Raw genomic sequence first — 26,858 nt, 5'->3', positions numbered from 1 at the left:
CTGGGGTGAGGGTGGAGTAGTGGTGGGAAAATGAAGGCCTGGTCACTTGCCCAATCATGACCTGCACACTTCCTGGGCAAAGTGAGAACAGTGGTGATGGCGAGCAGATGGTTGGCAACCTTCAGTCTCGAAAGACTATGGTATAAGCCTACAGCACCCGGTATTCCTAGGAGGTCTCCCATCCAAGTACTAACCAGGCCTGACCCTGCTTAGCTTCCGAGATCAGACGAGATTGGGAATGTGCAGGATGCAGATAGATGGCTGAGAACTAACTGGGTGGTTAGCAGGCATTCTTTCCACCCCACTCTTCCCTCTTGTTGTCAGCCCCATTGCAGTGGCCTCTGATGGAGGGAAGATGACATAGTCCCTCTCTGTCCCAGAGATCAGTTAGATACTTCCAAATGGTGGAAGTCTCAACATTTGGGAGCATCCCTGGCTTCACAGGTTCTTGGGCTGGCAGCAGGAAGTGCTTCCTCTCCCCCTCCTCCAAGGATCAATTATAATCTAAAAAGTCATGTTTTGATTCTAGATTTTCATAACTACACATGTAAGTTGTATATAGTTAAATGTGACTATATTTTCAGACCTGGGGGTGTCAAGGGTCAGCAGCAGACCTTAAAGCGCCAGTCAGTGCCCAACCTGGCTAACCCCTAATGCCACCTATAGTTGCAAAGTAAGACCCATTGAGTACAGTGGGGCTTACTCTCTAGTAAATATGCTTAGCACTAGCATACCTGGGGGAATCAAGGGGGGCAAATGCCTTCCTTGTTCCCGCTCCCTTCCTTGCCCCCGTCTGGAAGCCCTTGGATGGCTGGGGAGGCTTAAACTGGTGCAGAATTAAGAAATAATTTCACCACCAGATCCTGATGAACAGGTCCCCATTTTGATTTATACCTATACAAAAGTGATCCAACTGACATCACTAAAATTATGTTTACATAAGCATTTGCGGTCACATGTTGGTTCTGCAAGTTTAAAAAAGGAACCACTTACCTTCCAGTGTACAATGAACAACTTTGAGCAGAAAACCAGGAAGCACTTTCAAGGCTATAATTTTGTCTTGGACTTTCAAAATATCAACAGTAAATTTCATTGTTGGGATACAATGAATAGCAACTGAGTAAGAAAAAATATACTAGTGAAACATTTAAAAAGATAGCTGCCATTCATTGTAAGAGAGCAAAGGCTATTCTCACATGTCAAGAAATTTTAATAGGTAATAAAGCTAGCATAATTGACTTTATTGCACTTCTCAACAATTCTCACAGAAGTCTGACAGAGATGAATAAAAGTAAATCAAATATAGTTTACAGTGATATCTGGGCACAGTGATCAGTTTGCAACATTACTGGTAACTCTGCATATGTTTAAACATCTAGTTCAGTGCTAGTTCTGGTTCCTGGAGAATCATCATTGCTGCTTCTTCAGCATGACAGCATGACTTCAGGCCCTATCCTTTCCACATCAGCGCTGGCAGTATGCTGTTACCGCTGGTTCCGGCTGTCGCAAAAGTGCCGTAAGGAAGTGCCAGGAAGTCAACACTGAGGTACAAGCAGTGGTGGGTGTTGCCACCAGCCTGCACTACAAGTTTTCGGAGACACTGGAGGTGGTGTCTGCGGGACTCCTGCCGCCCAGAATCGAGACCAGAAACATGGCATAACAAACAGCTGTAGGAGGCTTGGCTAGGCAGGTAGAGCTCCAAAGCATGCTTTTCCTTGCTTAAAAAAGCCCACCCTGAGCCTCTTACTGGTATATGCTGTATTGCATCTGGCCTCCCAGACCAGAAGTAATTGACGATGATGTCATCATCAATTACTTCCAGTGGCACTTGAATAGGTGGACTGTTTGAAGCAGTGTGGCAGAGGAAAAACGTTGAGAAACACTGGTCTACTGGAACCTGCATGACTCAAACTGCAAGCCTCAGTACTGAACTGTACTGTACCATGCCATCATTGCATTTTTGAATGAAGAGCCTCAAAATCCACTCAAAATATTTGAGGGACCACCTTCTCCCATACATTCCAGCCTGATAGGTCATCCTTCAGTTCCGCCTTTATCTCAAGTTAGCGGGATGGTGGAACAGGGGCAAGCCTTCTCTGCAGTGGCGACACAAATAATGGAATTCCCTACCCGGGGACAACAACTAAGAACTACCCCCTACCTCATGGCCTATCTGCAAGGGCTCAAAATGTTTCTGTTTAGTCTTGTGAGTGTGCAATGTGTCATCTGTCTGCCCCCCCCCGTGCCTGTGTATGCCCTTATTTGTTTTTATTTACAAGCGAGATCTCAGTATCCACTGATTTGACTTCCAACTGATACTGAGGTCCACCTTTAAATGCCTTACAACAAGGGAGAAAAGCACCAAAATCCAATTTTCTTCCTTTGTGCTGTTAAATAACTACTGTAATTTCATTCCATTTGATTCCACTATTCACCCCATCTAATGGCTGAATGCAGTATAGTGTCTATACCAATGCATTCTGGAGCGACAGTGGAGGAGCGAGAAACCTGGAAGTGGGTCTTTAAAGCTATTTTTCCTCTGATCTAGTATTCACTGATTTTTTTTTTTAAATTCAATGGACAATGAGGCCACGATCAGTATTGTTTTATTGTTATTCATATTTTGGTATTTTGTGTTTACTGGTTTGTGTTTTGTGTTTACTGGTTTTTGTTACAAGTCTAAAATTGTAAGCCGCCTTGGGCGTCTGCTCCAGCAGAGGAAAGGTATGTATAAATCAGGCATGGCCAACCCCAGCCCGGGGGTCATTTGCAGCCCTTGGGGACTCCCAATCCAGCCCGTGGGGAGCCCCCAGTCTCCAATGAGCCTTCAGAGAATTGCTGGAGCCCGTGCTGGCCAGACACAACTGCTCTCACTGTGAGGGTGATGGTTCAATCCCTCACATGAATTATGGGATGAGAGCTCCCTCCACTGCTTGCTGTTTCACCTCTGTGATGCAGCAGCGAAGGAAATGCCAGCCTTGCTTTGTGCAAGGTCTTTTACAGGCCCTGAGCTATTGCAAGACCTTCATTCATTCTTATAAGTTCCATCATTACATATATTCATTTATGTAAATTTATGTAAGTTTATTCAAATTAGAAATGTAAATTAATCCCCCCCCAACAGTGTCAGATAGATGATGTGGCCCTCCTGCCAAAAAATTTGGATACCCTTGGCATGTATGTATAAAAAAATAAATCCTGCACGACTGGAAATGGGAACAGTCTTCAGGAGGAGTGGGGTGCAAGAGTGAGAGCAGATGGGAGGAGTTCTCATTCAGTGGCAGGGACATGCAGTGGGTGGGGAGGCAGGTGAGGCAAAGCCTCTCTACCTGAGTCCTTTGAAAAGCACCACCGCCTTGCGAGATGCCCAAGCACCCGCAACCCTCCAGGGACATGAGGTGGGTGGGGAAGCACGTGAGGCAAAGCCTCCCCACCAGATTCCTTCAAAAAGTGCTGCTGCCTTGTGAGCCACCCAAGCAGCCACAACCCTTCAGGGATGTGCGGTGGATGGGGAGGCAGGTGTGGCAGAGCCTCCCCGCTGGTATCCTTTGAAAAGCACCACTGCCTTGTGAGGCACCCAAGTATCCACAACCCATGTGCAGAGCATTGGAGTAGAGCACATGGGTTGGAGTTGAGCACGTGGGTTGTGGGCGCTTGGGTGCCGCACAAGGCAGTGGTGCTTTTCGAAGGACTCCAGTGGGGGGGATCTGCCCCACCTGCCTCCCCACCCACCAAACATCCCTGGAGGGTTGTGGCTGCTTGGGTGGCTCACAAGGCAGCAGCGCTTCTCAAAGGACTCCGCTGGGGAGGCTCTGCCTCACCTGCCTCCCCACCTGCTCAGTGGTGTTGCAGCCTTCTGCCTGCACAATTTCTAGCATCCAAACCGCCCCCCATCAATCACAGTCAGCCAGTGCAGACACTGCCAGACTGCAGGGGCAAAAGCTGACTCAGCGTCATTCATTCCAGGGGCTACAGTTTAGTTTAATCTGAGCATGCGCAATAGCACAAAGCAGGTCTCCAAAGCGCGCCTCCCCCCCCCAACACAAACTTCCGGGAGGAAATATTTAAAGGGCTAGAGAACGTTTGCTATCATAACGGCACCGCAATGGCCGTTAGTGGTGCTGAAAGCTGATTGGCTGTGAACGACGGCCGTTGAGGGGAGCGCGAGGCAGTCTTTGTGGTTAACGGACATCCTTGGGGGTGAAAAGTGAGGCGGCCGGGCACACTTTACGGACGTTTCCGGAGGGGGAGGGGGGCTCAGGCGGCGGAGCCGACGCGCCATGGAGAAGAAGGGTTGCTGCGGCGGCGAGATCGCCTCTGAAGCTGTTGAGGACGCGGCTGTGGCAGCTGGGCCTCCACCTTTCTCGGTGGCCGCGGTACTGCCCGCCGGGGGAAGCGGGGAGCGGATGGGCGGCGGGACCCCAAAGCAGTTCTGCGCCCTGCTGGGGCGGCCGCTCATCAGCTACACGCTGCAGGCGATTGAAAGGTAAAAACGCCCAACGGCTTTCCCTTCCGCGCATGCGCACACGCGCGCTCTTTGCCGAGGTGATTCGCGCGCTCAGGTTCTCCACGCCCCTCCCCCCTCCCTGAAGCAAGCTATGAGGCGCCTGGAACAGGGTGGCTGATGCTGTGCTAGGCTGACGTGTAGTCGACATTCAGGCAGCGGTCCTGTCTACACTTACCTGGGAGTAAGCCCCATTGGCTATAGTGGGACTTACTACTGAGTAGACATACATAGGCTTGGGCTCTCAGGCTGCAGTCCTATCCACATTTACCTGGGAGTAAGCCCCATTGACTATAATGGGACACTTCTGAGTAGACATGCCTAAGATTGGGCTCTAAATTCCCAAGAGATTTTCTCATGTTTTACTAGTTGCTGCAATGAACTTAAAAATAACATTTTTATTTGTTTTTTAAAGTGTTCAAATCCTGTCTTTGCTTTTCCACAAGGAAGAGCCCAAACTGGGTCATATAGTTGGCAACCTTCAGTCTCGAAAGACTATGGTATCGCGCTCTGAAAGGTGGTTCTGGAACAGCGTCTAGTGTGGCTGAAAAGGCCGATTCGGGAGTGACAATCCCTTCCACACCGGGAACAAGTGCAGTCTGTCCCTGGCCTGTCTCCCTGGCTATGGGCCTTCCTTCTTTGCCTCTTAGCCTCAGACTGTTGGCCAAGTGTCTCTTCAAACTGGGAAAGGCCATGCTGCACAGCCTGCCTCCAAGCGGGCCGCTCAGAGGCCAGGGTTTCCCGCTTGTTGAGGTCCACTCCTAAGGCCTTCAGATCCCTCTTGCAGATGTCCTTGTATCGCAGCTGTGGTCTACCTGTAGGGCGCTTTCCTTGCACGAGTTCTCCATAGAGGAGATTCTTTGGGATCCGGCCATCATCCATTCTCACGACATGACCGAGCCAACGCAGGCGTCTCTGTTTCAGTAGTGCATACATGCTAGGGATTCCAGCACGTTCCAGGACTGTGTTGTTTGAAACTTTGTCCTGCCAGGTGATGCCGAGAATACATCGGAGGCAGCGCATGTGGAAAGCATTCAGTTTCCTCTCCTGTTGTGAGTGAAGAGTCCATGACTCGCTGCAGTACAGAAGTGTACTCGGGACGCAAGCTCTGTAGACCTGGATCTTGGTATGTTCCGTCAGCTTCTTGTTGGACCAGACTCTCTTTGTGAGTCTGGAAAACGTGGTAGCTGCTTTACCGATGCGTTTGTTTAGCTCAGTATCGAGAGAAAGAGTGTCGGAGATCGTTGAGCCAAGGTACACAAAGTCATGGACAACCTCCAGTTCATGTGCAGAGATTGTAATGCAGGGAGGTAAGTCCACATCCTGAACCATGACCTGTGTTTTCTTCAGGCTGATTGTCAGTCCAAAATCTTGGCAGGCCTTGCTAAAACGATCCATGAGCTGCTGGAGATCTTTGGCAGAGTGGGTAGTGATAGCTGCATTGTCAGCAAAGAGGAAGTCACGCAGACATTTCAGCTGGACTTTGGACTTTGCTCTCAGTCTGGAGAGGTTGAAGAGCTTTCCATCTGATCTGGTCCGGAGATAGATGCCTTCTGTTGTAGTTCCAAAGGCCTGCTTCAGCAGGACAGCGAAGAAGATCCCAAACAAGGTTGGTGCAAGAACACAGCCCTGCTTCACGCCGCTTTGGATGTCAAAGGGGTGTGATGTGGAGCCATCGAAGACAACAGTGCCCTTCATGTCCTTGTGGAAGGATCTGATGATGCTGAGGAGCCTGGGTGGACATCCAATCTTGGGGAGAATCTTGAAGAGGCCATCTCTGCTGACCAGGTCGAAAGCCTTTGTGAGATCTATGAAGGCTATAAAGAGTGGCTGTCGTTGTTCTCTGCATTTCTCCTGCAGTTGTCTAAGGGAAAATACCATATCAGTGGTGGACCTGTTGGCTCGGAATCCACACTGTGATTCTGGATAAACGCTCTCTGCAAGTACCTGGAGCCTCTTTAGTGCAGCTCGGGCAAACAACTTTCCTACAATGCTAAGGAGAGAGATGCCACGGTAGTTGTTGCAGTCACCCCTGTCACCTTTGTTCTTGTACAGCGTGATGATGTTTGCATCCCTCATGTCTTGAGGTACTCCACCTTCTCTCCAGCAGAGACAAAGGATTTCATGCAGCTCAGTGATGATCTCTTTGCAGCACTTTAGGACTTCAGCAGGGATGCTGTCTTTTCCAGGTGCCTTGCCAAAGGCAAGGGAGTCCAGGGCCACGTGAAGTTCTTCTAGGGTTGGTTCACTGTCAAGCTCTTCCAGCACAGGCAGGCACTCAATGTTGTTCAGCGCTTCTTCAGTGACTACATTTTCTCTGGAATATAGCTCAGAGTAGTGCTGCACCCAGCGTTCCATCTGCTGCGCCCGATCCTGGATGACCTCGCCTGTTGCAGACTTCAGAGGGGCAATTTTCTTCTGTGTTGGACCTAGGGCCTGCTTGATACCATCATACATCCCCTTGATGTTGCCCGTGTCAGCTGCTATCTGTATCTCGGAACAGAGCTGGAGCCAGTAGTCGTTAGCACATCTCCTGGCAGTCTGCTGGACTTTGCTGCGAGCACCTCGGAGGACCTGCAGGTTGCGCTCACTGGGACAGGCCTTGTATGCTGCTTGAGCTCTCCTCTTTTCCTCAATGACTGGTGTCAGCTCCTCAGAGTGGGCTTCAAACCAGTCTGCTGTCTTGTTGATCTTCTTGCCAAATATGGACAAGGCAGTGTTGTAAACGGCATTCTTGAAATGTTCCCATCTGTTGGATGCGTTTGCATCAACCGGGCCTGGAAGAGATTCCTCAAGCGCTTGTGCAAATTCCTCCACTTTTCTCTGATCCCGGGTCTTGCTCGTATCAATGCGACGTCTTCCTTCCCTTTTCGTGTGATACAGTCGCTTTGTTTGCAGTTTCACTCTGCTGCACACCAGCGAGTGGTCGGTGTCACAGGCAGCACCCTGATAGCTGCGTGTGATCTTGATGCTGGGAAGGCTGGAGCGTCTGGTGAGAATCAGGTCGAGCTGGTGCCAGTGCTTTGATCTTGGGTGTCTCCAAGAGACTCTATGTTGGGGCTTTGTGTTGAAGAACGTGTTGCTGACACAGAGACCGTGATGACAGCAAAACTCTAGCAGGTGTTGGCCATTTTCGTTCATCTTCCCAGTGCCGAACTGACCTAAGCAAGTGGGCCACGAACTGTTATCAGCACCAACTCTAGCGTTGAAATCGCCGAGGATGAACAATGGCTCTTTTACAGGGATCTTCTTGATAGTGGTGGCCAGGTCATCATAAAATTTGTCTTTGGCTTCTGCTGGAGACGACAGAGTCGGTGCATAAGCACTGATGAGAGTGCTTATGGGTGAAACTGGGTCACAGATTCTTAAAATAAGTACATATTTTGCTTCTAAAATAAAATAGGAAGAAAATTAAAGCCAATAGTAATAATAACAAAAACTGCTAAATAATAACCAAAAGCAGCCAGAAACTGGTGGGACCACAAAATTGAAAGAGCTGTTGAAAATGAAGATGCCAAAATTTTATGCAATTTCCAACTACAGAAAGACAAACACCTACCACACAATACACCAAGCATATCTGTAGTGGAGAGGAAAGAAAAACAAGTCAAAATTATTGCTATAGCAATACAAGGGGACAGCACAGTGGAAGAAAAAGAACTGGGGGAAAAATAAAAAGATTTACAAGTAGAAATTCAATGGCTGTGGCAGAAGAAGACCAAAGTGATCCCAGTGGTGATTGGCAATGAAGAGCACCTGAACAGCATAGGGGCCACAGAAATTACCATCAACTTTTTGCAGTTGATTGATGGTAATTTCTGTGGCTTACATTTTGCAACAGTATTTATAGAATAAAAACCATGCATCCCAGGTCCTTGGGAAGGACTAGATGTCTGGATAAAACAGACCAGTCAATAACACTGACCTGACTGTGTGAAAATGTCATAATAACAATAATAATAATTAATTATTATTAATTACAAATGTTATGAAGATTAAAATTCAGAAAGGAGGTGAAAACCCTAAGTGCAGAGCATGCCAAGAAAAAGATGAGGCTGTTAGCCCAATCCTGAGTTAGCTGGTGCACAGGGCTGCAGTGGCACCAAAAATGGATGCCGCTGCATCAAACATGCAACCAGGGCAGCACCAGTGGCTCCTCAGGAGAAAGGAATTTCTGTCCCCTCCCCCCCGTAAGACGAGTAGTCCCATAATGGGGCTACTTGATTCTGTCGTGACCCAAGGGGCCACAACACAGCCCAGTGAAGCCCCAACACAGAGGCTCAGGGTGTGAGCTTTGCTCCACTGGTCACACCTCCCTCTCACCCTGCTCCTTCCCCAGCACACCCTCTCTCTGCCCACCTCCTCCCTACCTGGAACACTTCCTCCTTGCTTCCTCCCATGCCACCACCTACCTCTCTGCTGCCAGTGGTGTGCATGATCGCAGAGTGGCATAGCAATAACAGTCCACCAGGGCTAGCCAAATCTGACCTAGCACCAGCACTGGACCAATGCTGAGGGCCACAGACATGCTGTATGGTAAGCTAGCGTGAGCCGTATTAGGATTGAGCCCTGTGTTTCATCTTATTTGTGAATATAGTAAGATCGCACAGATGGATTACAAAGTCGGACGTGATAGAGTCGCAAAATTAATCCACTGGTCATTATGTTAAAAGTATAATCTGCCAGCATCGAAAAATGTTTGGGAACATCAGGTTGAGAAGGTGTTGGAAAATGAACAAGTCAAGATCCTGTGGGACTTTAAAATTCAAATGGACCTGAACATAATGATATAACAATAATAGAAAATTGAAATGTCTGGTTAATTGATATTGTAGTTCCTGGAAATGCCAGAGTGTAATGGAAATGTGCAAGATCTCTGGAGGAGATAGGATGTGGTGTCAGCAGTGTCCCCTTTAAGGGTTAAGGCCTGGGCTTTTGACAGAGTATGCTGCACAGTTGCAGCCACTAGAGGCAATGAGGTCTCTAGGGATATAAGGAGCACCTGATGCAGGAAGGGTTTGTGGGTAGTAGAAGGAGGAAAACTGGAGAGTGAATTGATGGACTGAGGAACTAATGGCTGATGGACTACTGGAACTACTGATGTTCCAACCTGACTAAAGGACAAATGGATGATTGGACTTTGGAGACACTGGAGATTGGTGTGTGGCTGCCATGCCCAAGACCTGCTGAGGATCAAGGTGCTGCTATAGTGGTGGGAGGAGCTGCTGGCAGGAGGGGAGGAAGAAGGACCGTGGCAGGTTGGACAGGGAAGCTACCCTGGTAGTGGGGCCCAGCAGTACTGCAGGGTAGAACAACAGCCATTGTTGGAGAAAGAAGGAGAGCTAATTAGCTTAAAATGGGCATTGGCTTTCTAGGTGGAGCTTGGCCTTGGAATCTGGCAAAACACAGTCAATGAAAAAGAACTAGAAAAAATGACAGAGTACTGACACTTGGCTGTTGAAATCTCACAACTATGGACAAAATATACCAAAGTGGTCCCCATTGTCATCAGGACACTTGGAATTTGAAAAGTTTTGTGAATTACTTTAAGCAACTGCAGCTTACTGAAATAACACCATTAGATCTGCAAAAAATGGTGCTTTTAGGAATATCGTACATACTTCGCTGACACTTAGGTGATAGGTCTCAGGCTGACACTTGTTAACTGGTGTTGAGCAATTAATACAACTGTGTTTCATGTAGTCTGGAATAATAATAATAGTAATAATAATATGGTTAACATCTGGAACCCCAAAGAAAGAAACAGAATTACTAGCAGCCCAAGAGCAGGCCATAAATGCAATAAAGGTCAGAACTCAAAAATCATGGAATGATGCAAAATGCAGACTGTGCAAAGAAACCAAAGAAACAGTTGACCATATACTTAGTTCCTGCAAGAAAATTGCACAGACAGATTATAAATGTAGACATAATACATTTGCTCAAATGATCCATTGGCATTTATGCAGAAATTACAGCACCAAAGCAGTTAACTGGTGGGAGCATAAACCAGAAAATGAGAATGTGAAGATCATATGGGATTTTCGATTACGAACTGATAAAGTTTTGGCACACAATACATCAGATACTACAGTAAGAGAAAAAAAAAGTGACCATTATTGACATAGTGATGAGAAAATTACTAAATATCAGGATTTAAAAATTAAAATCCAAAGACTAGGTTGCAAACCAGCAGTGGTTATCCGTGTTGTGAGTGGTATACCGGGTGTAGTTCTAAAAATGCTTGAACTGCATTTAAAACATCTGAACATTGACAAAATTACTATTGGTCAAATTCAAAAAGCTACCCTGCTTGGTTTAGCACACATTCGTAAATACATTATGACATCCTAGGCCTCTGGGTGGGGCCCGACTAGTAATTAACACTGTCCAGCTAAAGAATGGGCAATTGTGCTATGCAAGATAATAATAATAATAAAGAATATATATCACTTCTCAACAAAAAGTTCACAAATGGTTTACAGGAAAAATCAAACAACTAAATGGCTCCCTGTCCCAAAAGGGCTCACTATCTTAAAAGATGCAGAAGAAATACCAGCAAAAAGACACTGCTGGAATGAAGAGGGGCAGTTACTCTCCCCCTGCTAAATATAAGAGGAGCACTACTTGAAAAAAGTGCCTCTTTGCCCAAATAGCAGGGGTATATGGAACAAACAGAACAGTGAAACAAGCCTAATAAAATCAGCACAGCAGGATTGGTCCAACACCCAGGGTTGGTCCCATCATGAGGCCAAATGAGACAGGCAGCAGACTAGGCAGGAGGTTGCCTACCTCTGTACATCCACTTGCCTCAACTGCTATTCCTCCCATCTTGTGGGAGACAATAAAGAGAGTGTTGAGTTAGAGCACAACTCTTACGCATTTCCTCTTCCAGTCCAAGGAGTATGAGGTGGTGGTTCAGAGGCTGGTACATCATGTGGTAAGGGATGCAGCCTCAGGTGCTGGAAGGTTTTGGGCCAGCTCTAACTAAACCTTATCCTCATGTCTTAGGAAAATGAATGAGTTTGGCGACACTAAAACCAGAAAAGAGCTGTCAGCTCAATTCCTTCTTTTACAACCTGTCCTCAATAGTGGTGCAAAGGCATATTCTGCTTTGATATGAAGGGGCAGCCATACAATTTGGGGATTTTGCAGTGCAGTATTTAGGTGAAACTGTGACCCCATTATGACTGTCTTAATATTGGAGCTGTAATGGGTAAATGGGGATAATTGGTGTATATCACTTGGGGATACCATCTTGTTGGAGATTAAGGGCCCAGTCCTAAACTGTCTGAGCACTGGTGCTAAGCTCCAGTGCTAGGTATCACAAATGTGTTGTAAGGCATGTCCATGGCACCCAGGGAGAATCGCACCTGTTGGTGCTGGGCCTCAGTTCCAAATGGCAACATTGCAGGGGTGCCCTATGATAAGTTGCACCACTGGGTGACAGTGCAGGTTTTCATAGCAGGGGAGTGACCAACCCAGGAGGAGGGTAGGAACAGCAGAGCCCTGCTCTGCCAGATCCTATCCTCTGTGTTGAACTGCAAAGCCCAACATGGAAGTTTTCTCAGCTGCACCGGCAAAATAGCCAGCACAGACAAGAGAGGCCCCATTTTGGGTTCTGGGGCCTTTCTTGGGGGAAGGGGATGAAAATCCCTTTTCCCTGAGGAGACCGCTGGTGGCTTCCCTGCACCTGCAGGAAACAGTGGTCGCCATTTTTGCACTGCTGTTCCTCTGGGCACTGGGAAGCCCAGTTGGGTTGTAAATTTGCTCTGAGCTCTTGATAACTTGCTTACTGACTCAAGTGTGTATTCCAAGGGTGGTACATGTCTCTCCGCTGTCTGAATTTGTCACCCACTGCTGCTTCTATTCACGCCTATGCAAAACCTTCCTATGGATGGTGGGGTGCCCAAATTGCAATAAGAATTTGCAGCGTGCAATAAGAATTTTGAGAAGACATATGTTAATAAAGTATCTTGCCATGCATGTTATGATGGGCAACAGGTTGTTTGTGCAAAGTGTTTCATTTCTGGGCCAAGTGCCCTTTCTCCAGCAAAGTTCTCCTGTGTGTGCTCTAAGTGTGAACAGCGAGAGGCCTGCTATCTGCATTCATGTCTCCCTGGCAGGTGCTTAAGTACTGGAGCTGGAGCTGCTGTGATTGTGTAATATGCATCCTGTGCTTTGAAAGTGGGCAAGGTGGAGGGATTGGTGGGAGATGTTTTCCCTTCTCTGTTCTTCCCTATGGGTTTTCCCCTTCCTACATCATCTCTGTCATTGGCATTGTGTTTTCTGGCATCTGGGGCATGTCCTTAGTTTCAGGGAGGTTAGGATATGATATATGTCAACTCCTCCTTGTCCTGTCCATACTTCTGCCCTGTTAGGAGATTTCTGTCAATAGTAGTTGCACCAGCACCTGGGGTGCGTCAGCTTGGCATTGTGCCAGTATTTGTGGCCCATCCATCAGGGAAAATAGAATGTAATGGCAGACGCCTTGTTGGCATCTGAGGACAGATGACTGAATGTATGCCACTCAGACTGGTGTATTTGAGGTACACAATTGGGTTTTTAGTCTCTCCCAGTTGGTGAACGGATTGTCCGGCTAACCGGAGAAGTATATTGGGAATGGTAGACCAATTGGGATTGGTTAACCTCAGATAGAGGTTAAAAGAGAAGATGTTTCAGACCTAATTGATAAATTAAAGATCAGTAAGTCACCGGGCCCTGATGGCATTCACCCAAGAGGTATTAAGGAATTGAAGAATGAAGTTGCTGATCTCTTGACTAAAATATGCAACGTGTCCCTCAAAACGGCCACGGTGCCAGAGGATTGGAGGATAGCAATGTCACACCTATCTTTAAAAAGGGAAAGAGGGGGGACCTGGGAAACTATAGGCCGGTCAGCCTAACATCTATACCGGGTAAGATGGTGGAATGCCTCATCAAAGATAGAATCTCAAAACACATAGACGAACAGGCCTTGCTGAGGGAGAATCAGCATGGCTTCTATAAGGGTAAGTCTTGCCTCACAAACCTTTTAGAGTTCTTTGAGGTCAGCAGGCATGTGGATGTGGGAGAACCCATGGACATTATATATCTGGACTTTCAGAAGGCGTTTGACACGGTCCCACACCAAAGGCTACTGAAAAAACTCCACAGTCAGGGAATTAGACGGCAGGTCCTCTCCTGGATTGAGAACTGGTTGAAGACCAGGAAACAGAGAGTGGGTGTCAATGGGCAGTTTTCACAATGGAGAGAGGTGAAAAGCGGTGTGCCCCAAGGATCTGTCCTGGGACTGGTGCTTTTCAACCTCTTCATAAATGACCTGGAGACAGGGTTGAGCAGTGAGGTGGCTAAGTTTGCAGACAACACCAAACTTTTCCGAGTGGTGGAGACCAGAAATGATTGTGAGGAGCTCCAGAAGGATCTCTCCAAACTGGCAGAATGGGCAGCAAAATGGCAGATGCGTTTCAATGTAAGTAAGTGTAAAGTTATGCACATTGGGGCAAAAAATCAAAACTTTAGATATAGGCTGATGGGTTCTGAGCTGTCTGTGACAGATCAGGAGAGAGATCTTGGGGTGGTGGTGGACAGGTTGATGAAAGTGTCGACCCAATGCGTGGCGGCAGTGAAGAAGACCAATTCTATGCTTGGGATCATTAGGAAGGGTATTGAGAACAAAACGGCTAACATTATAATGCCGTTGTACAAATTGATGATAAGGCCACACCTGGAGTATTGTGTCCAGTTCTGGTCGCCACATCTCAAAAAGGATATAGTAGAAATGGAAAAGGTGCAAAAGAGAGCGACTACGAAGATTACTGGGCTGGGGCACCTTCTTTATGAGGAAAGGCTACGGCGTTTGGGCCTCTTCAGCCTAGAAAGGAGACGCCTGAGGGGGGACATGATTGAGATATACAAAATTATACATGGGAAGGAAAAAGTGGATAGAGAGATGCTCTTTACACTCTCACATAACACCAGAACCAGGGGACATCCACTAAAATTGAGTGTTGGGAGAGTTAGGACAGACATAAGGAAATATTTCTTTACTCAGCGTGTGGTTGGTCTGTGGAACTCCTTGCCGCAGGATGTGACGGCATCTGGCCTGGATGCCTTTAAAAGGGGATTGGACAAGTTTCTGGAGGAAAAATCCATTACGGGGTACAAGCCATGATGTGTATGTGCAACTTCCTGATTTTAGAAATGGGCTGTTAGAATGCCAGATGCAAGGGAGGGCACCAGGATGAGGTCTCTTGTTATCTGGTGTGCTCCCTGGGGCATTTGATGGGCCACTGTGAGATGCAGGAAGCTGGACTAGATGGGCCTATGGCCTGATCCAGTGGGGCTGTTCTTATGTATAAATTGTAATGCATCCCACAACCAATAAACCCACTTTACTACAGTTTGTGGTGTTATTCAAAGTCTCACTTTGCCCTTGCAAAGAATGGTTCAGATAACTTATTTTCCATGTGAATGGGGGAATAGCCTGAAAGGAAAAGCACCTGGATAAGAGTGATTGTCCTCATTTCAGAAGAACAGCCTGTTCTTTCCAACAACTAAGAATAATTAATTGTTGGTTAATTGTTCCAAGAAGCCGTCTTTGACCATATCCTGGGTGGGTTGCCTTCATTCTTTACAGATGCCAGAGGATTACTGTGTCTTGCTTTGAGCTTTGACAGTACTTTATACTGTGACATGCTAACAACTTAATTGGCTCCTGCCTCAATCCCTGGGTCTCATCAGCAGCTAGTACCCTTCTCTAGAAAACACATGAAAAGAAAACCTCCACCATTTATGGCACTGATTTTCAACATTTTTCATCTCACATCACACTGAGAAGGTACTGAAATTGTCAAGGCACACTATCAGTTTTTTGACAATTGACAAGGCACCTCATGCTGTTGGTGAGGTGCTCGCATCCCCCACACCCCCCAATGCCCCTACTAATAAATGACCCTCCCCCAAACTCCCGTGGCATACCTGCAGACCATTTGCCGCACACCAGTGTGCCACAGCACAGTGATTGAGAACGACTGATTTATGGCCTCCTTCCAGTATCTTCTAACTGAAGATCTCCTATTTCTTGACAAACAATGACTTCATTTGAAGACACCACTTATTCCATGGCCATATATATGCATATAGGGCACTCCTGTACAGATAGAGGTATCTTCAACTGGCAATATCGAATATCACCTCCTGCCTCCAGAGGATGGATACAGTATGATATAACTCTTCTGAGAGCTGGTGCCTAAAATAATGGACATTTGGAAAACATACATCTTTAGTATAAAGTGGGAAGTTCCATAATTTCATTTCTCTTAGTGAAGAGTCACAGCATGCTACAGTAATGGTTCCCAAACTGAGTCCGTGGCCCACCAATGAGTCCCAACCCAATTTTTGGTGGGTCATGAAACTGATAATTAGACTATGACTAGACTAGACAAGAGTAGACCAGAGGTTCTCAAATGTTTAGCACTGGGACACACTTTTTAGAATATGAATCTGTCGGGACAAACCAGAAGTGATGTCATGACCAGAAGTGACGTCATCAAGCAGGAAAATTTTTAACAATCCTAGGCTGCAGTCCTACCCACACTTACCCAGGAGTAAGTCCCACTGAGTGTCATTGTTAAAAGCATATATATAGTAGACTGTTAAAGGACAGATTTGTAACATTTCCCCCAATGCAGTCACTTGCCACGATAGCATCAAATCTAGTATATTAAAATGTTGAAATGAATGGGGACCCACCTGAAATTAGCTTGCAATCCACTTTGTGGGTCCTGATCCACAGTTTGAGAAAAACCGGATTAGACTATGTGCATCAAGGTTAAACAATCTGCTATTTAGGGGGAGTACAATGGCCAAATAATCTTTATAGCCACTGAGGCTTGAGTGGATGGTAAATATTTTTTTTCAGTGGGTCTCAATGCAAAAAATTTGGGAACCACTGTACTACAGTTTATGTTGCTCTATTTCTTGATGAAGTCAGCTTAGCAAAAGTCTGAAATTGATTTATGTTACTTACAGCATTCTCTACTTTTAATGAAGAATTCTGCTATATTGTCTTAATAATGTCATTACTATATTAAATTTCCCTAGCGTGTACTTCAAGTTTTTATATTGCTTTTGTGCTTACCTTTCATAAGGGTAATGAAAGATTAATATAAAGACGGGAGTAAGGTTGATAAATGTAATATACTGACAGTAAGAATTAACAAAATATTGTTTGTAAGAAAGTGGGTTGTACTGTCTTTTGATCTTCTTTCCCAAGTATAATTATCACCTCTTAATAGAAAACATGAATTATCCATTTGGCTTTAATTAAAGAATAGACGAATCATCTGAAAACATGCCTAGATTACATTATGAATCTTTAAGCAAAATTTGGGGTGATAGTTGATTGTATTTTATCCTGTAGTGGAATTCTTATCCTTATAGTTTGTTAGATGCAATTTCTGGATAAAAAGTTTAGATTTAATATGACAAGCTCTGACCACTCATTAAAATGGCATGAAGAATTAGCCATGTATTTTGTACTAGGGATATCATTGTAAACAGGATTTTAAAATATGGTTGGGATAGCTGTAGGACAAGGTTAGAACGGATGTAGCTTTCTTCCTGAAAATGCAGGGAAGCGAATTTATCTTCCTGCTTCACCTTTCCATCTTCTCTTTTGGAGAAATATATATCCATCCTGCCCTTCTCTTTACTAAAAGAGAACCAGGGCTTATGACCTCAAACATTACAGTTAATAACACAACACAAAAATAAAATCATACAATAAAAATACAATTAGTATAAAAACACCAGTCAGTAAAACAGTGATAAAAGCAATAAAGTAACCATAAGTATAAAAAAGATACAGTCTTAAGCTTTCAAGCTGGAGGGCTAAAAGGGAGGGTTCAGTTTGTAATTAAATAGGGAGTTCCACAGTTGTGGTGCTGCTATGGAAAAGGCCCTTCCCTTTGTTTCCTCCAGCTAAACCTTAGAGATTGGTGGTGTCTGTAGAAAGGATTCTTCCAAGTGACCTCAGGGGATGAGCCATCTTTTGCAGAAGAAGACAGTCCTTGAAATACTTTGGCCCTAAGCCATTGAGGGATTTAAAGGACAACACATACTTTTATCAATAAATATTTTTAATATACAGTTAGAAGAAACTTTAAATGGAAGCAAGGTCTTAAAGTATGTGCATAACATTATTTTCTTCAATGCTTAACAGAATCAGCTGGATATCTGATATTGTCGTAGTGGTGTCTCCTGAGAATATTGAAATAATGAAGACTGTCATTAAAAAATATGGCCACAAACGAACAACAGTGATTGAAGGTGGAACGACTCGTCATAGATCAATTTTCAATGGACTAGAAATATTTGTAGAGAACAAATTTCTCAGTTCCCTGCTCAAGAAACCAGAAGTAGTCATCATCCATGATGCTGTGAGACCATTTGTTGAGGAAGATATTCTATTTAAAGTGGTTATGGCTGCTAAAGAACATGGGGTAAGTTCTGTAACATCAAAACATTCTCTAATGCTGTTGTATTGATGTGACATATTTTGTTTAAAACTAATTCAAGGTCTGGTTGTGTGAAAACAGTTAGTGAGTGGTTTAGTCGCTCCGTATCCTATGAATAATGCCCATAGTCCCAATTATGGAACCCTCTCTTATTGCAAATTTGTCAAAGCCTGAGCCTAAGGACTTTTTGGAAGCATTATAAGACAACGTTTCGGCTAACCTCTGGGGCTTATACAGGTGTGCATTGCTTAACAGCCTTCTGCTTAATGACGAACCGCATATATGACAGTGGTCAAAGCACAACAAAGAGGCTCTTAATGAGGCAGTCATGTCTCCCATAGCCTGCAGCAGAGTGTCTGTTTACACAACAAAGAGGCTCTTAATGCAAAGAAGAGGCAATCTATGTCCAATAGCCTGTGCAACCAGCTAGTGTCCGGCATCGACTCTCTTACACAACAAAGGCACTAGATTGGGCTGAATGTTTGCTTAATGAACATTCACATAACAGGGATTGGAGAACATATTTCCGTTGTTAAGTGATGCACACCTGCAGATAAATGAGAGCAAGCAAAATTGGCCTGAATTAGATCAAATCTGATTCTGTTCTGCTGACTTATGTGTTTTGAGCCTTTGGTTCAGGGCAGGGTAGAATTCAAACTGTATGTATTCGTATTTCTGTGTTAGGATTGTGTCATCTGTAACCTCAGTACTAAACATATTGGTTAATATCCAAAGAAAAAGCAACTAGTTTGGTGTGCCAAATGTGCTTTGAATGTGTTTTCTGAATGGAAGTGCCCCCATGCTTATTGATAAATGGTTTTGGGTTTTAAAAATTGGATACATGCAAGACTGTGTGCTTGTCTAAGTAGCTCTTTGGATCCTGGCCGCTATCTGGAAATTCAGTTAATTTTCTTCATGTGTTTCCAAGTGGCAAATTTAGGATTGTGGCCTAAGACTATAATTTATCTGTTCAAAAACAACACATTATGATTGAGTTGAATGTATGGCTTTTATGGAAAACTTCAATAATAAACATTTCTTTTGAAGAAGTTCATTGTATATATGTAGACACACGTCGAACTCCTCAAAATAGCAAAAAGTGTATCAGTTTGTTGGTTTTTGTCTAACAGCTTTAATGAGTACCAGATTCTGCAGAACTAAACAAAAACTTTGTTAGCTATCCCAGTGCTGGCAAATATAGAATTTTGAACTTGAATGTAGTGACAGGAATAATTAAACAAGAAGCTAACAAATCAGCTATTTCTTTATTGTTGGTTATTACCTTCAGGGTCTAAATTCAGCTGTCTGTTAATATGTCAGGAAATGCTTGACATGTTAACAGACATAGGTCAATCTTCCACTGATTTGGACAGAATCTCCTGCAATTTATTTATATTATCATTATGTCCTGACAAACAGTTATTGGTATAGTGTTTAATGTTTCTAAATGCTCATTTACATATTTATAAAAGCTTGCATCCTACAAATTTTAGTTACTTTCTCCTGTCCTGTATTCCATTGTCTTCTGCAGGGCTGTTGTTTAACCATTGGGCTTGTATGCTGTTTGAGTGAGACTTGGGCTGGCATTTTGCTTCCCTTGTTCCTCCCTAGCCTGCACGTTTCTGTCTCTGCCACCTTCCTTTGTATGGTGTATTGAATACTTGATCAGGGAAGTTCCTGGGTTCAAATAAACATGGATTTTCTTGTTTGGTCCTTCATTCCCCCCCACCTCCCCTGTAATGAGGGAATGAGGGTCCAAACTCCACTCCTGATCTCACCAAAGGTACTAGCATTGGGACTAAGTAATAACTGAGCAGGTCCCTAAGTATTTCTACAAGTACAAATACCAAGGTGATATAGGCAACACTTTAAAGACCTTATATTTATTTAAAACAGTTTATAAATCACCTTTCCCTTTTAAAAAAGGTTTCAAAGACATGGTGGGAAACATGATTTAGAGAAAAAGCAGCCCAAAGCAAGCATGCAAAGTCACTCTAAGAAGTAAGATGTATTAGAAATCCAAATAAATAAAATAGGACTAAATTTTCATTACAGAAAGTAATTATTTCCTTTTACATTATAGAAACTTCCTGGTTAAACAAATAAACCAAAAAGAAAAACCCTGGCTGAAACATCACATTAAATCACTCATGCAACAATGATGAAGCTGTACTGGAGTTCAGGTTCTGCATACCATATAGATAGCATAATTATGTGAAATTTTAATGTTCTTAAAATGGCAATTGATCAAGTAGGATATTGCAGTCTTTAATTCCACTTGTCAGCAAATAAATTACTTTATTACATTTACTAATCAGTTTGTTATTTGCCTGCAGGATTCAAAATGTGAAACTTACTTGAACTACTATGCCTTAGTAAATTAATTCTATGAAACAATCTCCTGATTATGTTAGAATACATATTTTGTAACCAATTAAATTCCATTTATGTTTTGAAGCAATTTATAATTAAAATTATACATTTCTAGAAACCAATTTTTTTGTTGCCAATACAAGTTGTGGAAGGCAGTGGAAAACAGAAGAAGGCAGCATTCCAAAGCTCCTAGCAACTTTTTATTGCCAACAATTTAAACAGCACCACAAAGAAAAGTGCTTGGAGCATTTAAAAAAAAAATTGAACTTGTCAGTCCTGCTTGAAAGATAGAATTGAGAGACAGAAACTCTATAATTGCAACAAGGTGTGATTTAAGTCTGATTCTCTGCCTGCAACTATTACTATGAAAAGTCAAATAAAGCCTTTCACAAAATTAAATTTCATTTATAATCAGAATGTTCATTTTTTTAACCCTTTGTTTCATATGAAGGAAAACAGGCTGCGATTTTCAACTTTTTTCTTCTTATGGCACACTGTTAAGGTGCTAAAATTGTCAAGGCACACCACCAATTTTTTGACAATTGACAAGGCACACCATGCTCATAGCCCAATAGCCCTACTAATAAATGACCCCCCCCCCCCAAATTCCCATGGCATACCTGTGACCATTTGTGGCACACCAATGTTCTGCAGCACACTGGTTGAAAATGGCTGATGTAATCCATATTATGCTGTGGGGCGCCAAAGTTGGAACTGAGCGGCTTACAGCACAAGCCTATACATGTCAACACAAAAGTATACCCACTATATTCTGTAGGGCTTATATCCAGAAAAGTATGCACTATATAGGATTGCAGCCTAGGACAATACTGATAGGTGGTCCGCTGTTGCTATTACAATCTGCAAGTTAAGTGATTGTGATAGAGCTCTTTAAAAAAGATACAGAGTACATCACTTAAGGTGTGGGATAATATTTTTTGAACACTCCCCTTGCCAAACACAACCTCCTACCTCAAAGGTTGAAAGCTAGAATAGTAGGGAGAATGGTTGTCATTCAGTTTTCTCTCTGTTCTAGTTTTCCATTTGTAGGGACTTGAAAACCTGGAGAAGCATGACGGAAGAAGGTCCTTTAATGCAAAGTTTCCTGCTGCACAATGCTTTTTTGAAAAGGCATTTTGTGACTTTTTTCCTCCTGAAGCCCTACATAGTGGCTCTGGGGACCAACTGAAAACATTCCTAAAGGAATCAGTGCATGTCACTTCATTGAAGTGCAACCCTGTAACTTAAATGATCAATAGCCTCAAGTTCTTTCTTCTGATTTCCAGTTTTCCAGTCTTATTGTAAGATGAGCTACTGTTCTTGCACACACATGCAGTAACTTGTTTTCTAGCAGCAAAGCAGGAAATTTTCTGGTGCAGTGTTAGAAACTTGAGGAAAGCTCCCCTTCTCTCTATACTACCTATAAGAGAAATGTAGAGAGATGCCTAAGCTTCTCTGTTTTGCTTTGTTAATTTCAACAAGACATTTTACCTTGCCAGTAGAGTGGAGCCTTACAAGGTCCTTGTATCCAAAATGTCTTCCTCCAAAGTTCACTAATCTTGTCCATCTCTGTGCTGGCAGTACAGGTGCAACCTGTTTATCCACGTATTTTTTATTTTTGTCTCAATGCGAATGGGGTGGGGGGAACAGAAATTCACACACACCTTTGCTTCCTTTGCCCTTCGCTGGCAGCCCAAAACACTGCAAAAAGGCTCTGCCTCACCCAGGCACGGAAATAGCCCTGGAGCCATGGAAGAGGTTCCCCTTGTGAAGGAACAGTAACACTCTTGGAGCCCCTGAGCCAGCAAAGAGGCTGAAGAGGGGAAGGCGGAAAACCTCTGTAGCCAGAACACGTGCAGCAAGGTGGAGAGCGCGCGCGCGCACGTGCACGCACACACACACGGGCAGGTGCGGTAGCAACAGAGGGGATTGCTTTAAAAAACCCAGGGAGTGTTTGCCCAATACCCCCCCCCCCACGGTGCAGGCTCTCCAGCCTACAGAAACAAAACAGTCCAGCAAGCAAGCCTTCCTAGCAAGCAAAGCATGAGGTTTAGGCTACAATCCTCTTCACACTTTCCTGGGAGTAAGCCCCATTGACTACAATGGGGCTTACTTCTGAGTAGAAACACATAGGACTGGACTCTTAAAAGCTCAGCATCCCACCTGTGAAAGGGGGAGGAAGGGGAGGGGATTGATAACAGCTGCCTTAGTTTCCTTCCAGGCCCAAGTGTTAGGCTGCAGCGTATTTGCGTAACTCTATGGAATTTAGCTCAACACGTTTTTTGTTAATCACACCGAGTAACAGAACTGAACTAACATGGATAAATAGGCTCCACTTGTATATATAGTCCAATGCAGTTCAGTGTATAAATTTCCAGGTAAAGTTGGAGCCTTCCAGTAATATTTTCATCCCTTAACCTCCTTTGCTATTGGGCTTGAACCCCCCTCTCTGCTGTGAGAAGAGGCAGAGTAAATGATAAAGTCTTTAGAATAGATTGGTGATTTTCAACTTTTTTCATTCCATGGCACACTGACAAAATGGTCAGAATCGCACCCTCATTTTTTGACAATTGATAAAATATACTGCACTACTGGTGGTGGTGGGGGCTTTCATTTCCTAATGACCCTACTAATCCATGATGCTCCCCTAAACATGTGTCATTTATGACACACTGGTTGAAAATAGCTGTTTTAGATGCTCATCTAGCTTCCTTCAAAATGTAGTTATAGTATTTTGCTACAGTGCTTATTTGTGCAATGTTGTTCCCCCTAAGGCACTCTGAAGGACTTTTCCCAGCGATTCATAACCTTTGGGACACTGTACATTATTTCTTTCTAAAGTTATGATTATGCTGCTGAGAAACAGATTTTTAAATGGTATCACTTTTAAGTGATTAATGGTTCAGTGTTATAAGAAAACACTTCTTATTTATTGTATTTGGACTTTTTGCCATTACTTCCTGTCCACAACAAAAGCGCTAATGATGTTCATTTAAGGTTTATAATGCTTTACAACTTTGAAAATCCTTAAAAGCTTTTAAAAAAATAATGAAACCCTTTCTAGTAGTGTATTAGAGTTTGTGAAATCCTTATTTCACACTTTCACCTTTTTAACAGGTTATGATTCATTGGTCACAGGTAACATTTAAAGAAACCGGTCTTTCTGAAGCTTGTTATAGTAGAAAATCTTTCAACAAAGCTTCTTTGTGCATGAACAATTTTGCTGGGTAAAGCTAGGCTATAAAAATAATAGTTAACTTACAGTCCAATCCTAACAAAATTACCATGTGGCGATGCTGTGGCGCCAGTGTGGGCTCTGCTGTATACCGTGGTGGAGTTTCGGCTGCTGGAGGTTTCCCTGGGGTAAGGGGACATTTACCCCTTGCCCTGGGGTTTGCCCCAACAGCTGTAGTGGGTGAGCTCTGATCTGTACTAGTGATATCACTGGTGCAGGTCTGAGTTGGATCAGTTTCGGCATTTAGATCAGTTTTGGCATTCTGTTGATCTGTTCAGATCATGCCTGGGAAGGGTGATAGGACATAGCATGCACTGGCACTGCTGATTCTGCTGCCCTCCCCCCACCCCTGTGCCAGACTTACGTTGTCTGGCAGGTGTCCCTAGGAGTACCAGCTCCAGCCTTCCTGCCAGTGATCCTAATCTTCATGCTGTTGCATAGTGCTTTATGGCTAGGTGTGTCAGTGGAACACTCATTCCACTGGCATGCCATTTAAGAAGGATCAAATTGTCTGAAATGCAATACAGCAAAAAATTTCGGAACTAGTTTCTTGAGTTTATAAGATAAGACAAGATGTATCCTTAAGAAAGCAGACAGCACCCAACTAAAATCTGTGGTGTATCTGTTTTTATATGAAGGATGGGGTTCTCTGCTTATTGTGGTATACTGTCTATGGAAATGCAGGGTGGAAATCCACAGTAATAGTTGTGGAGGGAATTTGAATGGTGTTTGTGTTACACATGTAACTGTAACTGCAGCCACTGCAGCCACTACCAGAAGAGGAGGTTTTTGCAAGAGGTAGTGCAACAGGTTTGTGCAATAGGTGGTGCAACCTCTTTTGCTAGCACAAAGGTAACTTTCTCTATGTAACAAACTTGAGTAGTGTCCTTGTGCAGCACCATTTCTGCTAGGAGAAACCACCTCTGGATACCGCCCACTGATCTGGATCCCTGGAGATTACCATGTACCTTTAAAAATACATCTTTTGCAATTTAGAGCAAATACGATGTCTTAAATGAATGTTCATTCAGGATATGCAGAAGGATTTTACAGAAAATCTTGACAGAATCAGGATACTTGATGATTCAACAAATTAAAGGTAGGTATATAACTTAGGGCACAATCCAGACCTGTGTTTGGGCTGACGCAAGTACCTTGTGCCGCGCCGGAAATGTCACGAAAGTGCCATAAAGCACTTCTGCACAACTTTGAGGGGAGATAGGCCGGTACGTGGACCTGTGCTGGGCTCTCCATGCTGATGTGGGACCCAGGGAAATGGTGAGTTGTGTAGGCCAAGCTCAGTTGACACAGGGGTCTGGGGCGGTGGAGAGTGGGAGGTGGGGCCATGATCCGGCAGTTCCTCGGTGATCCAGGGCAGCCTTTGTCAGGCGACGCAGATCTGAGTAGACCCACTGGAGCTACTGCAGTGCAACACAGGGTAAGGGGAAACATTTCCCCTTTCTCCAAGCTGCCCTGAAGTCAGCCCCAAATTTGCACTGGATGCAGCTGGCCTGCCTGTTTCCAGTGCAAGTTAAGACTTGTGCCCTTAATAAACTATTCACTTGACATATTTAACCAAGGGGTGTCTTGCACCCTGTTGGGTCAATGGACAGCCATACATGGATTGCTAAGGTTGGTTACTAGGTCTCAAACTGGAGGTTAAATTGTAGCAAGTAGAAAATAATGCTGTCTTGATCAGGCAAGGACTGAAGACATGACTCTCAGGATTTCTGCCTTGTTAATCCTGAGGCTTCTTATTGCCTGCATATCTTGGTATGATATCTCATATCTGTATTTCATTTAGTAATTGAACAGTGCTCTGAGGTTTGGCTGTGTAGTTTCAAGAAACTCATTTGAACAGCCAGTTTTTTAATCATGAGTTTCTTAGTTTAAGCTCTGGAGTTCCTGACTTTTAGCAAAGCTAGTCATTTTTTTCCCTTCTATTCATGTCAGCAACTGAGATCAATGAACAAGCAGCATGCATTTTCATTTAGCTGGGGCAGGACAGCTTTGTGTCTAAAATGTATGCATGTATCCTTGCATTGAAAACACAGAGGCTATTTTATCTGGCAATTGTGTTTATTCAGATTTTCAGCTGCATGATAATAGAAGTTGTAAAGGAAGGAAGTTTGACTATCTATCCCAACAGCATCAGGTCTTTAGACTAGAATTATTTCTTTTAATCTTATATCAGATGGTCAAAGAGATATGCTAGAAGCGAGTTTGTTTTTTCCTTTCCATAATGCATTGTAAATAACATTGTGTGCACTTAAATTAACTTGTACTTTTTGAAGTCAACTTAATGTATAGCATGGTGTCAGCTTACAAATATTGATTCAAAGATTGCATTACATTTCTGATTATCCATTCACTTTGTGTTTTAGGAATAAACAGATTAAAGCTTCTTTCCTGATGTCCTTATTCTAACAAGTTCTACAACTGTCCTCTTCCAGCTGGGTAAACAGCCTTAAGGCTCTGTTGTAATTTGCCCTCCTTGCTTTGTCTGATTCAAAATTATGTTAAATGTTCTTTCCAGTGACTCATGACATCATTTTCAATTTTCACAAAATACTTTCAATCAGTTCAACAGTTCATTCCCAGCACTACAAATTAAGAAATTTGTGGAGTTGCACTGCCTTTTAACATGCCTAGAAGTGCTTTAGTGAGTAACTACTAGTCTGTGTCGCTTATCTTAATCTGATGGCACATAGTCTAATATTATTATTAATTATTATTAACAGTATTTATATACCGCTTTTCAACTAAAAGTTCACAAAGCGGTTTACAGAGAAAAATCAACTAACTAACTAACTAACTAACTAACTAACTAACTAACTAACTAACTAACTAACTAACTAACTAAAATCAAAAAGTGAGCACCACCCTACTCTTGTACAATATAAGGCATTCAGGCAAACCTTGTACTAAATTCTTGATACCAGCCAACATGGAATCAAAACATGCACAAGCCGTAAAGAGGATCTTCTTGAAAACCTTATCTGTACCTGTCTTAGATTTCTTTTAATGGACTTGAGTTGGAAATTCAAAAATGTAAAAAGGTAATTTAAGCACTTTATCTCATGATGTGTGTGAACAAATCTTAATTCCCTTTAGCAAAACACTTATCTATTAAAATATTTTTCATATTGAGAAACATTGAGACATTGTGCATGTTTTGTGAGTTGCTTTGGGGGCTCTGTTGGGGATGCTTAAGGTGGGTAGAATG

The 26,858-nt window shown here is 43.6% G+C and overlaps 1 protein-coding gene across 1 annotated transcript in view; it reads left to right on the top strand.

The window, feature by feature from the left end:
* The first annotated feature begins 4,182 nt into the window (after positions 1 to 4,182).
* The window catches only part of CRPPA (CDP-L-ribitol pyrophosphorylase A), a 75,898-nt gene continuing 53,222 nt past the window's right edge, over positions 4,183 to 26,858 (top strand). Inside the window, exons 1-2 of the mRNA XM_066628397.1 lie at positions 4,183 to 4,486; positions 17,730 to 18,009. Coding sequence (XP_066484494.1) covers positions 4,281 to 4,486; positions 17,730 to 18,009 — 486 coding nt within the window. The 5' untranslated portion in view covers positions 4,183 to 4,280. The remainder of the gene's footprint in view (positions 4,487 to 17,729; positions 18,010 to 26,858) is intronic.

Source organism: Tiliqua scincoides, chromosome 5 (genome assembly GCF_035046505.1).
Source record: "Tiliqua scincoides isolate rTilSci1 chromosome 5, rTilSci1.hap2, whole genome shotgun sequence".
Classification (NCBI taxonomy): domain Eukaryota; kingdom Metazoa; phylum Chordata; class Lepidosauria; order Squamata; family Scincidae; genus Tiliqua; species Tiliqua scincoides.
Note: the sequence above shows the minus strand (reverse complement) of the source record. Positions and strands in the feature narration are given on the sequence as shown.